This window comes from Haematobia irritans, chromosome 4 (genome assembly GCF_050003625.1).
Source record: "Haematobia irritans isolate KBUSLIRL chromosome 4, ASM5000362v1, whole genome shotgun sequence".
Classification (NCBI taxonomy): domain Eukaryota; kingdom Metazoa; phylum Arthropoda; class Insecta; order Diptera; family Muscidae; genus Haematobia; species Haematobia irritans.
The window spans coordinates 94,630,364-94,649,522 of record NC_134400.1 but is presented as its reverse complement, the minus strand read 5'-3'; the positions used below and the strand labels follow the sequence as shown (position 1 = coordinate 94,649,522).

The following is a 19,159-nucleotide window of genomic DNA, read 5'->3' as shown; positions in this document are numbered from 1 at the left end:
TATTCAAATAGACGAATCCCCTGAGGAAGACATCAAGGAATTGTCAAAACTACATTGGTCTAATTAGATTAAACAAGTATATAAGGCCGTAAGTTCGGCCAGGCCGAAGCTTATGTACCCTCCACGTACCACGTAGTCCATACATGGTATATATTAAAATTAAAAAGGCCGATTAAATACGTATATAATTAAGTTTGACAAAATTTTCTATAGAAATAAAACTTTGACATTTTCTATAGAAGTAAAATTTGGACAAAATTTTCTATAGAAATACGATTTTAACAAAATTTTCAAAAGATTTAAAATTTTTACAACATTCTCTATAGAATTAAAATTTTGACAACATTTTCTATAGAAATAAAATTTTGCCAAAATTTTCTATAGAAATAAAATTTTACAAAATTGTCTGTAGGAATAAAATTTTTTTCATTCGTTTTGTTTGTTATTGTTGGTTTTTGTTCTTAATCATTGTTGTTGTTTTTTTGATTTCAACTTAAAACCATACATTGACTAAACTACAAGTGTAGCTTAACTAACAGAGGAAAAGAATTTTGACAAAATTTTCTATAGAAATAAAATTTTGCTGGAATATTTTTGGCTCGAGTGGCAACCATGATTATGAACCGATATGGACCAATTTTTGTGTGATTGGGGATCGGCTATATATAACTATAGACCGATATGGACCAATTTTGACATGGTTATCAGCGGCCATATACTAACACCACGTTGCAAATTTGAACCGTATCGGATGAATTTTGCTCCTCCATGAGGCTCCGAAGTTCAAATCTGGGAATCGGTTTATATGGGGGCTATATATAATTATGAACTGATATGGACAAAATTTTTAATGGTTGTTAGAGACTATATACTAATACCATGTACCAAATTTCAGCCGGATCGGATGAAATTTGCTTCTCTTAGAGGATCCGCAACCCAAATCTGGGAATCGGTATATAGGGGGGCTATATATATTTATGGACCAATATGGACCAATTTCTACGTGGTTATTAGAAACCATATACTAACACCACGTACCAAATTTCAACCGGATCGGATGAATTTTGCTCCTCTAAGAGGCTCCGGAGTTCAAATCTGGGGATCGGTTTATATGGGGGCTATATATAATTTTGAACCGATATGGACCAATTTTTGCATGGTTGTTAGAGTCCATATACTAATACCATGTACAAAATTTCAGCCGTATGGGATGAAATTTGCTTCTCTTTGAGGCTCCGCAAGCCAAATCTGGGGATCGGTTGATATGGGGGCTATATATAATTATGGACCGATGTGGACAAATTTTTGCATGGTTGTTAAGGACCATATACCAAAACCATGTGCCAAATTTCAGCCGGATCGGATGAAATTTGCTTCTCTTTGAGGCTCAACAAACCAAATCGGGGGATCGGTTTATATGGGGGCTATATAAAATTATTGACCGATATGGACCAATTTTTACATTAGTGTTAGAGACCATATACTAACACCACGTACCAAATTTTAGCCAGATCGGATGAAACATGCTTCTCTTATAGGCTCTGCAAGCCAAATTTGGGGGTCCGTTTATATGGGGGCTATACGTAAAAGTGGACCGATATGGCCCATTTGCAATACCATCCGACCTACATCAATAACAACTACTTGTGCCAAGCTTCAAGTCGATAGCTTTTTTCGTTCGGAAGTTAGCGTGATTCCAACAGACGGACGGACGGACATTCTCAGATCAACTCAGAATTTCACCACGACCCAGAAAAGGGAATGACAAAGTTAATATACCCCCCATCTTATGGTGGAGGGTATAAAAACTGAACCGAATATCACTGGATTTGTGTCCAAATATAAGATATAAATAAAATAATAAATGTTTGCATCCACGCATATTATATTTATTTCCGCCAAACAGAAAATGGTTGTCGAAATTAGATACTTAATGTCCGAGAAAGTAGTATGGTTGCCACAAATATGTTACATGTTCACCGTCAAAAAAAAAAATACTTTGCTCATATTCCTTCTTTGGGTGTGTTATGTGATGAACGCCTTAGACAAACATTTCATGGTTTAAATTTATTTATTAAAATTTTTTTAGAATACTTATTCATGAAAAATTAGGAAAAAATAAAACTAAAAAAAAAAAAACATATATATATAATAAGAAAATTATAAAATAAAATGAATAACTAAAACATATAAATAAAATAAAATAAAGAAATAAAATATATACATAAAATAACATAGGTAACAAAATAAAATAAATAAATAAAATGAATAAATAGCATGAATAACATAAATAACAGAAATTCATAAATAAATAAAATAAATTAAAATAATATAACAATTCCGAAGAAAAATGGGCAAGTAGTTTCCTTCACAATTCCACATAAGCATTGTTAGCTCTTTCCTGAAATAGCGTTTTTTTTTTGTACTGACGGCTAAAGTGGCAACTACCATATTTCTTTAATAGACATGCGATATTGGTAATTCGAACCTTATGACAGATAATTCTACAGCTTTATTAAGTCAGCGATAGATTCTCCGACTTCCTTTCTGTTTGAGCTTTCAATCGATTAACATGGGAAACTAAAGTGGAAATTATTTTTTATAAAATTAAAGAAATCTTAAAAGATTTTAAGTTCATATTGTTCCCCTTTGAAATATTTAAGTCTGCCATACAAACAGGAAAGGTAATTTTTTACAAAAATTCTGGAAAATCATTAAGAATCTTGGCAGCAAAATTAACAAAATTTTTATGTGGTTTTCCAGTATCTTGCCCGGAAATTTGTGGCCCTTTATACACAGAATTTGGGCAAACAACATAATTTTCGTATTTGCAAGCTCCAAATTCTTGGTCTTCAAAAAAAACGCAAAAATAAAAAGAGGCCACATTAAATTCGGCCCACGTGGCTGCCGCAATTTTCCGAGCCCATTTTTTTGGAATTTATTGACGTCATTTGGTGGACATTTCTTTGAGAGACGGAAAAAATCCTGTAATTTGCATGAAATCTGGAAGCCAGGAAAAATCCATAAAATCTACCTAAATACGGCTTGTGGTTATTTTCTTCCATCTACAAATTTGACTGAAGTTGATTTAAATCTACACAAAGCTTTTCAAAAAACCACCAGAAGAACTACACTCTTAATGTTCGTGGGGATGCTGCGTTATTCTAGTTGCATTGATCTTCATCTCCATTTTTTCATCAACATCAACTCGCCAGTTTAGTGAATGAATTTCTGCCAGAAGGCAGCAAAACGTAATTGTTGCATCATCGACGAGACAAAAATTATTTATTAATTTATTTTCACCTGGTGGACTAAATTTTACCATATCGGATATTAGTCTTCGAAAATCGTGACGGTTCTATGGAAAATTCGTAGAAAATATTATATGTGTTTCTCATAAGCCAGTATAAAGTTTTGAAAACTCCATCGTCGTGTCGTTGAAATGTAATCATTTCATTGATAACGCAAAATCTAAAGAGTAACTCCAGTTTAATCCTACATCTCTACGAATCATCATAAAAAAAAACAAATATCCTGAATTTAATTATCATTTGGCATGAATTAAGTAAAATTAAACAGCATCAACATTAGTTAAGTTTAATTAGCATATGTAAGTATTTCAACGCTAGTCAAAAAATGTGAAGTTCATTGGAATAAGAAAAAAATCCTAACGCAAAAATCATCATTCCAAAACAACAACCCCTTTACCCTTTAAACCTCTAGCAACAGCACGTCGAACAAAAAACTAAGGAGGCCTCTGCAGTCATTGATCGAAACGTGAGTATGTCATAACTAGCTATATTGCTACATACATAATTACATTTTGAACTTCATTATCGTGACTACTAGCATTGAAAAAAATAAATGATGATCGAAGAGTAATGAATGAATGTGTAAATTGTTGATAAAGTGTCATACTCTATGTTGAAGTGTTATACATTACTCTCCGATTATCATTTATGTAGGCTCTCTTGTTATGAATGAAATGTTATTTTTTTCTGTTTCTATTTGCTTCACTATGCTTGTTCTTGATTAATTTTCAACGAATTTCTTTCTTACGAGTTTTGATGCATAGCAAAATCATATAACCGTTTCATTTCTTTTTTTTTATTTTGTTGTGATAAATTCATTCATAAATTGCATTCCATGAAATACCCTACAAATGATATATTTGATTCACTGCATTAGTTGTTCACAATTATATAGATTTAATTATTTCCTTAATCTCTTTTGATTTTTTTATTACTATTCTAAAAAAATTTTATATTTCAAAAATTAGTATGGTATATTTAATGATAATTTTTATTACTGAAATCTTATTTTCCATCTTTTGAATTTTTTTGGTTAATAAATAAGATGTACATTCTGTCAACATGAATTGGTAAATAATTTCTTGTGTTTTCCTACAACGATGGTGAAGTAGTCGGTTGCTAAAATTTCGGATATGGGGTTCTATGAAATTAAGCCTTTAGGACCAAAGGTTAGGGTGGGTTGTGAGGCCAGGCTCTCTAAATAAGACCAGGAGATGTCTTGAGTTTGTAGTTGATCATTCATTCGTCAATCCATTTTGTTTTTCAGTCAGATTCAGAAAAATAGTGATGCTAGAATTTCAGGGCTTAGTTTTTTTTCAGTATCTTTAGCATCATTTGGTCCCTCCAGTATTATATTTTTTTTAAATAAAAAGGGAGTCTATATAATATTTATTGTAATGTGGGAAAATTGAGTATGAAATGGCAGGACACGAACCCACTGCACTGACTGATTAGCTAGTTTTAAAGGCTCCCGAAGTCCTCCCCAGTTCATGACTCTTAGAGATTAGGACATGATATTTTCCAAGGAAAATTATTTATAAACACTGTGTGTTCATTACAATAATTTGGCGCCCAACAAGTGGGGCCGGAAAGTGACTATTTATCTTTTCGGTTCTACATTAAATTTCATTTTTAGATTTCATTTATATACTTGGATTTGATAGAACTTTGATTGTTTGTAAAATTGTTTGGGAATAAAGTATATACATTTTCAGGATCTTTTGGATACTTGAGGGGTAAGGAGTTCGAGTAATTCAACCGTAAATTTATATATTTCCTTTCTCACTCAATGGAGCATACTCTAGGTTTTTTTCAAGTTTAAGTAGTTGAACTTGGCTAGGATATACGAATGTATTACAATTTAGATATTAGCCCTAGTTGAGCTCCTGGAATACAACGTTTTCGCCGGAGGCAGCTCATTGTCCGGAGTAAAACTAGAAGTCAGTTGATCGAATATTTACGACTTTGCTGGTTTATTTTAATATATGAAGTATTTTCTTGCTTACGTTCAACACCATAGACCTGTTTTCTTAAGCTCGGTATTAACTATGAATGATTTGTTTTTACAACCGCTATTTTAAAAATTCACCATCAGTAGGGAAACCATATTATGCTATATATTTTGTTATTTGGAATAACTTTAAGAGTAATTCTTAAAGTCGCTCATTTTAGAAAATTTCTCGATAATATAATTTGTGGAAATTTTAATTTTCATTAGAATTTTTGCGTTATTCGAAATGGCCCTTGCTCGTACGCCGCCGATTTCGAACAGTTTGGTGCAAAATAATGCTGACTTGATTTGTACAATTTGTGGTGAGCAAATCATTAGCTCACAAGATTGTCTAATTATAAGTGAATGTGGCCATATATTTCATCGACCTTGCATAGAGACATATCTAGAATCTTCTTCAGAATGTCCAATATGTAAAAGGGTCTTTCAATTATCTGAACTCAGGAAGTATGATTTCCTTGCGACAGGCTTACCCGTTGTAGATATCGGAGCATCTGCTAACGATACTAATTCTGACGGTAACCAACCACATCCAAGCGGGACGATACCTAAACATTCCCATAGAGGGAGGGGCAGAGGAGGTGGAAAGGGTTATTATAACACAAGAAGTAGGACACTATCACAACAAAATCAGTCACTTAATGTTACACAAGATAACAATGAGCGTACGCCAAATCGGAATTCGTACAATAATCCTCCTAACTCGACTCGAACTCCTAATAAGGCCAATGACAACAATGGGACTGCCAGTGTTGACTATGGGCAAATCAATCATATGATTGAGCAAACGTTGACCCGATTATTAGGAAGTCTTAATATCATACCTCAACATTCACAGCGACCAAATCCTGGTCATGCAAATGATTGTTCCCTGGATCTGCCCAGACGGCAGGATGATTACGACTTGGATCCAATAAGGCCAAGGAATGAACTTAACCCGGATAGACCAATGACAAATATTCCGAATATTTTATCTCCTGATAACCATGTAAATGGAGTTTCGACTACCCCTAGTTCTGTACGAATGTCATTTACTTTCGATAAAATTTCTGCTATCGTACAGAGTTGGAATTTGAAATTTGACGGGACACCGGAAGGTCTAAATATTGACGAATTTCTGTACCGTGTTCAATCTCTGACGGATGATACCTTTAATGGGGATTTCTCAGCTATATGCAGAAATCTTCAAATTTTGTTATGCGGAAAGGCCAGAGACTGGTATTGGCGTTACCGCAAAAGAGTTCGATCTGTTCAGTGGGAACATTTCTGTGAGAGCATACGCGCTCAATATCGAGATAGCAGGTCATCATATGATATTCGGGAAGAAGTACGCAATAGGAAGCAGAAACCAAACGAATCATTTGATGCATTTTTTGAAGCGGTTTCCGGCATGTTAGACCGATTGCCCTCGCCTATGTCTGAAGCGGATTTGATAGAAATCCTGTCCAGGAATTTAAGGCCAGAAATCCGCCAAGAACTTTTGTATGTACACATAACTTCTGTATCTGAATTACGAAGGCTCGTTCAAATCCGAGAGCATTTTTTAAATGATGATTACGTAAAGCGCAACCTTTTAGGAAGAGGGACTCAAAACTATCCTCCACGCAAACATATTGCGGATATAGATTGTTCTTCAGATATGGGAAATGAATCTGTCGAGACGCCATTATCAGTTGAGGCTATTCGAAGTTTCCCGTATCCGGCCAGATGCTGGAATTGCGACGACACGGGGCACCATTGGCATGATTGTGTTCAAGACAGGCAAATATTTTGCTATGGCTGTGGCACAAAAAATATTTATAAACCAAATTGTGCTAATTGCAGTTCTAAGAACTCAAAAAACTTGAATACGTTTGTTCCGCCAAGGGAACAAAAATAGGAACGACAACAAATTTGGCTCCGCCTCTGAACCATGTCAATCAAGAAGGAAAATCTGAGGAAACAACTGAAATTATAACCATTTTGAAGCGACCTTCTATAACGAATAAATGTAAATGTAATCTTAGTAAACCCCCTTTGCTGCGTCCGATTTTACCCTATCATGAGAGAATGGAAAACTATATGAATCGTCGAAGAGCCATATTCAATACTGCGTCCGTCAATTTGAATGAAATTTCAAAACCCAAAAGATCAACTTTAAGAATGAGGAAATATTGGCATTTAAGGAAAATGTCAAGAAAGCTTTTGGTATCTGGAATTGTAGCGAATCCTACGGATTTGCGATATTATGCCAAAGTCGAATTTTTAAAGTTTTCGGAACTTGGGTTAATTGATACAGGTGCCAATGTGAGCTGTATTGGCGCAGATCTGGCTCTATGTGATTTTTCCCAATTTTCCAATTACGTGAAGTTTAGAACTTATGCCAAAACCGCAGATGGAAAACCCCAAGTGGTAATCGGGTGGCTAGACGTTGAACTTAGGTTCAAAAACCAAACGAATAGGATCAAGCTATTCATAATACCATCTCTGTCACAGCGCTTGATATTAGGCATAGATTTTTGTAGGGTATTCAAGATTTTTGACAACATAATTGCATCCGTGGATATGTTTAACATCAAGGATATGAAAGATATCCCAAAAATTTCTTTTGAACCATCCATAACGTCAGAGAAAGTAGTAGAAGATACATCTCCTACAATACCAATAGATGTATATTATCCTCTCTCGACTTTACAGAGGCACCAATTAGATACTGTAATATCCCTTTTCCCGAATTTCGAGAAGCAAGGTTTAGGGCGAACATCTTTCATAAAACATTCCATTGATGTGGGTAATGCGACCCCGGTAAAACAACGTTTTTACCCTGTTTCTCCCGCCGTGGAAAAGGTGATTTATAAGGAAGTAGATAGGATGCTTTCCTTAGGCGTTATTGAGCCGTCGAATTCTGAATGGAGTTCTCCTATGCGTCTAGTGCTAAAACCTAACAAAGTTAGGCTATGCCTAGATGCTAGGAAACTCAACCTTGTTACCAGAAAGGATGCATATCCCTTACCTTCTATTGAAGGGATTTTTGCAAGACTCCCTAAGGCTCATCTGATATCGAAACTGGATCTGAAAGATGCCTATTGGCAGATCGCATTGGATGATAAGTCCAAGGCCTACACAGCGTTTACCATTCCGGGGAGGCCGCTATATCAGTTTGTTGTTATGCCCTTCGGGTTATGCAACGCCCCCCAAACAATGTGTAGGCTGATGGACGAAATCATTCCAAGTGATCTTCGCCACAGCGTATTTGGCTATCTTGACGATCTAGTTATCGTATCAGAAGATTTTGAGACTCACTTAGAAGTTCTTATTAGAATTGCGTCCCAATTTAGAAGAGCAAATCTTACACTTAACGTATCTAAGAGTAAATTTTGTGTAACAAGGGTTAACTACCTGGGCTATGTCATAGGTAATGGTGGAATTTCAACAGATCCTGAAAAGGTAAGTGCAATTGTGAAGTGGCCGGTACCGAAGAATTTGAAACAAGTCCGCGGATTTCTTGGACTTGCAGGATGGTACCGCCGCTTCATTGAAAACTTTTCATCCGTTGTATTTCCCATTACCGAAGTGCTATCTACCAAAAAGAAGTTCGTATGGACAACTGAGGCTGAATTGGCATTTCAGAAAATTAAATCCCTGCTAACCACCGCTCCAGTTTTGATTAATCCGGATTTCAACAGGAAATTCTATATCCACTGTGACGCCAGTGACTATGGCGTAGGCGCTGTGCTGGTTCAACTAGACGACGAGCAAAACGAGCGGCCTATTGCTTATATGAGCCGAAAGTTGAACTCAGCACAACGCAATTACAGCGTCACCGAGAGGGAGTGCTTAGCAGCAATCGAAGCCATTAGGAAATTCAGATGTTACGTTGAAATGCAAGATTTTGAAGTCGTAACGGACCATGCCAGTCTCGTATGGCTAATGCGACAACAAAATCTGAGCGGTAGGTTAGCTAGGTGGACGTTGGAACTACAGTCCTATAAATTCACGGTAAGCCACCGTAAAGGCAAGGAACATATCGTACCAGATGCTTTATCAAGGATGTTTGAGGGTGAGATATGCTCGCTTGAATCAATTGGACCGGAAGTGGACTTGTCATCCACTCACTTTGATGATGATGACTATCTTGAACTTCAAAAGAAAGTGACAGAAAATTCGGAAAAATATCCGGATATTAAGATTGTGGACAAATATGTTTATATACGCACTGAACACTACACCGGAGATGAGAGTCAGGAGAGGCAAGCATGGAAGCTCTGGATTCCTTTGCATTTGCGTTCACAGCTTATGCGAAGAGCCCATGACTCCCCTTTAAGCTCTCATGGTGGCACTTTTAAAACGCTTGAACTGATTCGCCGATTATTTTACTGGCCTGGAATGGTGCGAGACGTTCGCAACTATGTTAAGTCATGTGAAATATGCAAAATGTCTAAACACCCGAATCAGGTCCTGCGTCCTCCAATGGGAAATCAAGCTATATCGATAAGACCATTTCAACGATTCTACGTTGACCTCCTGGGACCCTATCCCCGGAGTAGATCTGGATTTATTGGCTTGTTGATAGTGCTTGACCACCATTCAAAGTTTCATTGGTTGTGTCCAGTTCGAAAATTTACTGCCTCGGTGATTCAAGAATTTTTGGAAAAACAGATATTTCATATTTATGGAGTCCCAGAAACAATCGTTAGCGATAATGGTAGTCAGTTTAAAGCAAACAATTTTAACGCTTTCCTGACTTCTTATGGAGTGAACCATATGTATACAGCTATATACTCACCGCAGGCTAATGCCTCGGAAAGAGTCAACAGATCGATCATTGCAGGTATAAGGGCATACCTTAAAAAGGATCATAGATTATGGGATTTGCAATTAAGTGCTATTAGTTGTTCGCTACGAAATGCTTACCATCAGACAATCAACACCTCCCCGTATCATGCCTTGTTCGGTTTCAACATGATCACCCATGGGTCATCATATGCCTTGTTGAAGAATTTGAACTTGTTAGATGAGCCCTGTGCAAATCTTACGAGAGATGATGTTTTACAAAATGGGAGGCAGGATATCAGGAAACACATTAGAAAGGCATACGAAACGAATCAAAAACAATACAATCTTCGATCTCGGTTACCCACATTTAAAATAGGACAAGAAGTATTCCGGAGGAATTTCGCACAAAGTAGCATGGAGAAAGGATTTAACGCTAAGTTGTCGCCAGTTTTCCTTAAGGCCCGAATACGAGCAAAGGTTGGAAATCATTATTACATTCTTGAAGATTTGGAAGGCAAAGATCTAGGAATTTTTCACGCAAAGGATATTCGATCCTAGGCGTTCGTTTCCAGCTAATCCTGTTCTGTACCTTCCAGTATTATCTGGTTTTGTGATGAACGCCTTAGACAAACATTTCATGGTTTAAATTTATTTATTAAAATTTTTTTAGAATACTTATTCATGAAAAATTAGGAAAAAATAAAACTAAAAAAAAAAAAACATATATATATAATAAGAAAATTATAAAATAAAATGAATAACTAAAACATATAAATAAAATAAAATAAAGAAATAAAATATATACATAAAATAACATAGGTAACAAAATAAAATAAATAAATAAAATGAATAAATAGCATGAATAACATAAATAACAGAAATTCATAAATAAATAAAATAAATTAAAATAATATAACAATTCCGAAGAAAAATGGGCAAGTAGTTTCCTTCACAATTCCACATAAGCATTGTTAGCTCTTTCCTGAAATAGCGTTTTTTTTTTGTACTGACGGCTAAAGTGGCAACTACCATATTTCTTTAATAGACATGCGATATTGGTAATTCGAACCTTATGACAGATAATTCTACAGCTTTATTAAGTCAGCGATAGATTCTCCGACTTCCTTTCTGTTTGAGCTTTCAATCGATTAACATGGGAAACTAAAGTGGAAATTATTTTTTATAAAATTAAAGAAATCTTAAAAGATTTTAAGTTCATATTGTTCCCCTTTGAAATATTTAAGTCTGCCATACAAACAGGAAAGGTAATTTTTTACAAAAATTCTGGAAAATCATTAAGAATCTTGGCAGCAAAATTAACAAAATTTTTATGTGGTTTTCCAGTATCTTGCCCGGAAATTTGTGGCCCTTTATACACAGAATTTGGGCAAACAACATAATTTTCGTATTTGCAAGCTCCAAATTCTTGGTCTTCAAAAAAAACGCAAAAATAAAAAGAGGCCACATTAAATTCGGCCCACGTGGCTGCCGCAATTTTCCGAGCCCATTTTTTTGGAATTTATTGACGTCATTTGGTGGACATTTCTTTGAGAGACGGAAAAAATCCTGTAATTTGCATGAAATCTGGAAGCCAGGAAAAATCCATAAAATCTACCTAAATACGGCTTGTGGTTATTTTCTTCCATCTACAAATTTGACTGAAGTTGATTTAAATCTACACAAAGCTTTTCAAAAAACCACCAGAAGAACTACACTCTTAATGTTCGTGGGGATGCTGCGTTATTCTAGTTGCATTGATCTTCATCTCCATTTTTTCATCAACATCAACTCGCCAGTTTAGTGAATGAATTTCTGCCAGAAGGCAGCAAAACGTAATTGTTGCATCATCGACGAGACAAAAATTATTTATTAATTTATTTTCACCTGGTGGACTAAATTTTACCATATCGGATATTAGTCTTCGAAAATCGTGACGGTTCTATGGAAAATTCGTAGAAAATATTATATGTGTTTCTCATAAGCCAGTATAAAGTTTTGAAAACTCCATCGTCGTGTCGTTGAAATGTAATCATTTCATTGATAACGCAAAATCTAAAGAGTAACTCCAGTTTAATCCTACATCTCTACGAATCATCATAAAAAAAAACAAATATCCTGAATTTAATTATCATTTGGCATGAATTAAGTAAAATTAAACAGCATCAACATTAGTTAAGTTTAATTAGCATATGTAAGTATTTCAACGCTAGTCAAAAAATGTGAAGTTCATTGGAATAAGAAAAAAATCCTAACGCAAAAATCATCATTCCAAAACAACAACCCCTTTACCCTTTAAACCTCTAGCAACAGCACGTCGAACAAAAAACTAAGGAGGCCTCTGCAGTCATTGATCGAAACGTGAGTATGTCATAACTAGCTATATTGCTACATACATAATTACATTTTGAACTTCATTATCGTGACTACTAGCATTGAAAAAAATAAATGATGATCGAAGAGTAATGAATGAATGTGTAAATTGTTGATAAAGTGTCATACTCTATGTTGAAGTGTTATACATTACTCTCCGATTATCATTTATGTAGGCTCTCTTGTTATGAATGAAATGTTATTTTTTTCTGTTTCTATTTGCTTCACTATGCTTGTTCTTGATTAATTTTCAACGAATTTCTTTCTTACGAGTTTTGATGCATAGCAAAATCATATAACCGTTTCATTTCTTTTTTTTTATTTTGTTGTGATAAATTCATTCATAAATTGCATTCCATGAAATACCCTACAAATGATATATTTGATTCACTGCATTAGTTGTTCACAATTATATAGATTTAATTATTTCCTTAATCTCTTTTGATTTTTTTATTACTATTCTAAAAAAATTTTATATTTCAAAAATTAGTATGGTATATTTAATGATAATTTTTATTACTGAAATCTTATTTTCCATCTTTTGAATTTTTTTGGTTAATAAATAAGATGTACATTCTGTCAACATGAATTGGTAAATAATTTCTTGTGTTTTCCTACAACGATGGTGAAGTAGTCGGTTGCTAAAATTTCGGATATGGGGTTCTATGAAATTAAGCCTTTAGGACCAAAGGTTAGGGTGGGTTGTGAGGCCAGGCTCTCTAAATAAGACCAGGAGATGTCTTGAGTTTGTAGTTGATCATTCATTCGTCAATCCATTTTGTTTTTCAGTCAGATTCAGAAAAATAGTGATGCTAGAATTTCAGGGCTTAGTTTTTTTTCAGTATCTTTAGCATCATTTGGTCCCTCCAGTATTATATTTTTTTTAAATAAAAAGGGAGTCTATATAATATTTATTGTAATGTGGGAAAATTGAGTATGAAATGGCAGGACACGAACCCACTGCACTGACTGATTAGCTAGTTTTAAAGGCTCCCGAAGTCCTCCCCAGTTCATGACTCTTAGAGATTAGGACATGATATTTTCCAAGGAAAATTATTTATAAACACTGTGTGTTCATTACAGTTAATGAAAAAGTTTTGTAGAGTCTGGTCGGAGGCCCCAGGCTTTTTGACTCACCAATTGTTTCGATATATTCGTCATGTTCTCCATAATAGTTGCTTTATCCTCCAACTGGTAAAGATTGGGTAAATCACCACAATTTAATATGCCATTTATATCTTCGATGTATCCTTCATCCGTTGCCTGTAAATAAAATAATGAATTTTTTAGAAATATATGAAAATCGTGCACAAAATCGTTTCAAAGAGAAATAATGTAATTTGCCAGGAAAAAAGGGTCGCCAAAAAAGTCGGATCTCTTTGGATCCGGAAGTGGTGCAAAGTTGGCGCAAATCCGATGAATTTAACATGAACTTGTCATAGGATGTCCACCATTTCAACAGTCATTGCACTGAATTTGCATCACTTCTTAAGGTGTAATCCGAATTCAGTGTTTTGGATATTAATTAAAAAATGTTTGACTTCAAATATTTTCAAAAAGAAAAGCTAAAATTGAAAACATGAAAAAGCTGTGCAGTTAAAATAAAGAACGTCTTTGGGAGGACATTTTGGAAATACTTTTGAGGTGATGCCTTTATAACAGCACTCAAAATTTTTTGCTGGGTTTAAATACAATATGCTGTAAAATTTTTAGTAAGATTTCTAAACCGTAAAATTACTATTTGATATTTAGATTGCATAGTATTACACAAAACAAATACCACTAAAACATTTCCGGTTAAATGACAATGGAATGACACTGGATACAAAAATCAGGTGGAAAGAACACGTCAAAAAAAAGGTTCAAGAAGTAAAACTCAAATACAAACAAATGAGTTGGATATTCTCAACAAAATCAAATATTTCAATTGGCAATAAATTGCTTCTCTATAATCAAATCATTAAACCCATATGGTTATATGGAATACAACTATGGGGTTGTGCGAGCCTAAATGAGGTTAATAAAATACAAAAATTACAAAACAAAATACTACGCGCCATAGTGCAAGCTCCCTGGTATATAAGGAACACTGACCTTCATCGTGACCTTAAGATGAACTATGTATCAGATGAAATAAGAATTCAAACATGGAAGCACTATAATAAGCTTCGTCTCCATTCAAATGCTGAACTAAAAGAGATATTTAACAACAACTACTCACAAAATTCTTACTGAAGAATGCCCAATTGAATCAACTAAATCCATCTAAATGATGAATCATTAGAGTGTAATTACTGAATTACTTACTCAAAATTCTTAATGTTATGTATATTCTTTATATAACAAAATGTATTATAGAAAAATTGCTTAATGAGTTGAACTCAGTTGTAATAAAAACCATAAAAAAAAAAAAAAATTCCGGTTAAGAAGTTGGTTGACATTGAAAACGTAGCTAATTAAAAAACAAGTAAGGAAAGTCTAAAGTCGGGCGGGGCCGACTATATTATACCCTTCACCACTTTGTAGATCTAAATTTTCGATACCATATCATATACGTCAAATGTGTTCGGGGCTATATATAAAGGTTTGTCCCAAATACATACATTTAAATATCACTCTATCTGAACAGAATTTGATAGACTTCTACAAAATCTATAGACTCAAAATTTAAGTCGGCTAATGCGCTAGGGTGGAACACAATGATAGTAAAAAACCAGTAAGGAAAGTCTAAAGTCGGCCGGGGCCGACTATATTATACCCTGCACCACTTTGTAGATCTAAATTTTCGATACCATATCACATCCGTCAAATGTGTTGGGGGCTATATATAAAGGTTTGTCCCAAATACATACATTTAAATATCACTCGATCTGGAAGAATTTGATAGACTTCTACAAAATCTATAGACTCAAAATTTAAGTCGGCTAATGCACTAGGGTGGAACACAATGTTAGTAAAAAACAAACTTATTATACCCTGTACCACAGTTGTGGTGAAGGGTATAAATATGGGAAACGTTTAAATCTGAAGCAATTTTAAGGAAACTTCGAAAAAGTTTATTTATGATTTATCGCTCGATATATATGTATTAGAAGTTTAGGAAAATTAGAGCCATTTTTACAACTTTTCGACTAAGCAGTGGCGATTTTACAAGGAAAATGTTGGTATTTTGACCATTTTTGTCGAAATCAGAAAAACATATATATGGGAGCTATATCTAAATCTGAACCGATTTCAACCAAATTTGGCACGCATAGCTACAATGCTAATTCTACTCCCTGTGCAAAATTTCAACTAAATCGGAGTTAAAAATTTGCCTCTGTGGTCATATGAGTGTAAATCGGGCGAAAGCTTTATATGGGAGATATATCCAAATCTGAATCGATTTCAAGCAAATTTGGCACGCATAGTTACAACGCTAATTCTACTCCCTATGCAAAATTTCAACTAAATCGGAGCAAAAAATTGGCCTCTGTGGGCAAATGAGTGTAAATCGGGCGAAAGCTATATATGGGAGCTATATCTAAATCTGAACCGATTTTGCTGATATTTTGCAAGTTTTTCGAGACCAATAAAATATTCGGATATACGGAATTTGAGGAAGATCGGTTGATATACACGCCAATTATGACCAGATCGGTGAAAAATATATATGGCAGCTATATCTAAATCTGAACCGATTTTTTCCAAAATCAATAGGGATCGTCTCTGAGCCGAAACAGGACCCTATAGCAAATTGTAGGACAATCGGACTAAAACTGCGAGCTGTACTTTGCACACAAAAATACATCAACAGACAGACAGACAGACGGACATCGCTAAATCGACTCAGAATTTAATTCTAAGCCGATCCGTATACTAAAAGGTTGGTCTATGATTACTCCTTCTTGGCGTTACATACAAATGCACAAACTTATTATACCCTATACCACAGTAGTGGTGAAGGGTATAAAAATTGGAAGGTCGTTGTAATCGTTGTATCGTTCTTGAGGGAACTATGTTGAATAACAAAAAAAGAATTTTGACAAAAAATGTGTTTTTCTTTGTTAGACCGGGGACTTATCAGCCAACCTGTTAGTATATGAATGATTGTAATTTACATTTTTCCATTAGTACTAAAGTGAAACACCTAAAAGTGGAATCAATCGTCAATGTGACGAAACAATGTTCAATGCGATGATAAAATTCATTAGTTCTGTAGATGTGTATTTATTTCTCTAACTAAAAAAATACACACTGCCAAATACGCTTGTTACGTTTCTTTTTTTAATTGTACATAGCTTTTATTAATGAGCCCAAAGCTATTTTTGTTGGGTATTTCATGCTCTCTCCACATTTAAATTAACTCAAACGTGAATTTGAGCAAACATTCGGTCACATGCGATGTGACACATGGTAGCTTTTAAATTGGCTTCCAAAATGTATGAGAAAAATTAAAGTCGTCAAATTGACGAAAAAAGTAATCAAGTAGACGAAAAATGTCATACACTTGTTTCCATTTAAACTCAACAAAAATTGAAAATTATCATACTTTGAAAAAACCTTCTTTGAATGTGAAAAGGTTACCTGACACATGTTCGAATTCCCGTTGGGTGAAATTTTGTATTTTATTTTCATTGTTTTTTTTTTAATGATTTTCTTTTTTTGCGCCATTAATTGTTCAAAATTTTAACTTTTAGTTTAAACGACCAAATGGCGTATTTTCGAAGACTGATCCAAAATAACTTCATTGGAAGTGAAAAAAATTGAAAGCTCCCCTATGTTTATGTTTATTAAAATCAATTTAAAATTCTATTCCTATAGCGAATTCTTTTGTATTCATACCAAAGAGACCATTAATCGGCTATGTGTGCATAAATAATAACTGGTCTCCAGTTCGTCCCATTTCTTTGGAAATCATCTTTACAGAGGATGTCATTGTAACGTAATTACTGTTAATGGTATTTCTATTAATTTCATTTTCACTCGTTAGTTTTGCACTTGATAAATATTTAGCACTTCATTGTAATTCGGACCAAAAGTGCATTGTTATCTTTTCGTCCTTTGTCATTGACTAACATCCATTCTTCTTCCAACGGAGATTACTTTTCTGGGTTGGTTTAGTTCACATTTGGTTTACATCATTATACAGATATTGGAGAATTACCTTAATACCAATTAGCAAATGCAACAATACAAGGACTATGATTTTATCAATTAATGTCACAATGCAGTGAATATTAAGAGCAGTGACGTAGTTGTAATAGCATCATTGAAAGGACTCTCTTAATGGAGTAAATATGAAAGTTGGAAAATCTGTTAAATGAAAGCCATTGTAGATATAATAAGTACACAGAAAAATATATCCGTAGTTAAACTAACGCTAAATTTAACTTATTTTTATTGGAAAAAAATTATTTGTATAAATTCAATATGAACTAAAACAAATGAAAATGTTTCGCAAAAATAGTAAGAATGAACTACTGTACGGTTAAAATGGTTAATTTTTTCTTCTATGAGATGATGTAATTTCGTGAACTGCAGTTAAAAAGTACAACAGGGCATTAAAATTTCCTGGTTTTAACAACGCTTTGTAGAACAAGTAAGTAAAGTCTAAAGTCGGGCGGGGCCGACTATATTATACCCTTCACCCCTATGTAGGCCAAAATTTGTGTTACCATCTCAACTACTTCACATTTGCTGAAAGCTATATAAAGGAGACAATTTTTTTACTTCTACAAAATCTCTAGAATTAAAATTTAAATTGGCTGACACTATCCAGTTAATTGGAGGAAACTTCCATTGAAAATGGGTCTAAAATGTGTAACAGTCTACTATATTTCCCCAACTCTGGTGTACGTATATATGGGAGCTATATATAATCTGAACCGATTTTGACTAAATTTGACATGTATAGTTAGAATAATAATTCTGCTATCTATGCGAAATTTCACGTAAATGGCAGTATAACATTGGCCCCCCTGGTCATATGAGTGCAAATCGGGTGGAAGATATATATGAGAGCCATATCTAAATCTGAACCGATTTCAACCAACTTTGGCACAATAACCGATACTACTAAACGTACTCCTAGTGCGAAATATAAGTTCAAATCGGACGAAAGATATATATGGGAGCTATATCTAAATCTGAATCCATTTTGACCATATTTGGCACATACAATAGTATAGTTAAAAGTACCGCTTGTGCAAAATTTGAAATAAGTCAGGGCAAAACTCGGGCTTTTGAGACCATATAAGTCCAAATCGGGCGATAGATATATATGTGAGCTATATCTAAATCTGAACCGATTTTAACAAAATTTGACACACTTAACGATACTATTAAATGTACCCCTTGTGCAAAATTTGAAGCAAATCATGGCAAAACTCTGGCTTTTGTGGCCATATAAGTTCAAATCGGACGAAAGATATATACAGGATCTATATCTAAATTTGAACCGATTTCAATCAAATTTACCAAGCATTGGTAGAATGTCAATTCTACCCTCTGTGCAAAATTTCACGAAGATCGGTAGTAAACTTTGGCCTCTTTGGTCATATGAGTCTAAATCGGACGAAAGATATATATGGGAGCTATATCTAAATCTGAACCGATTTGGCTGATATTTTGCAAGATTTTCGAGATTCATAAAATATTTGGATGTACGATATTTCAAGAAAATCGGTTGATAAACACGCTAATTATGACCAAATCGGGTATAAATATATAT

General features: G+C 34.3%; 1 protein-coding gene across 1 annotated transcript in view; it reads right to left on the bottom strand.

Moving 5' to 3' along the window:
• The window catches only part of Dnah3 (dynein heavy chain 3, axonemal), a 671,994-nt gene that overhangs the window by 241,721 nt on the left and 411,114 nt on the right, over positions 1 to 19,159 (bottom strand). Inside the window, exon 42 of the mRNA XM_075308183.1 lies at positions 13,585 to 13,710. Coding sequence (XP_075164298.1) covers positions 13,585 to 13,710 — 126 coding nt within the window. The remainder of the gene's footprint in view (positions 1 to 13,584; positions 13,711 to 19,159) is intronic.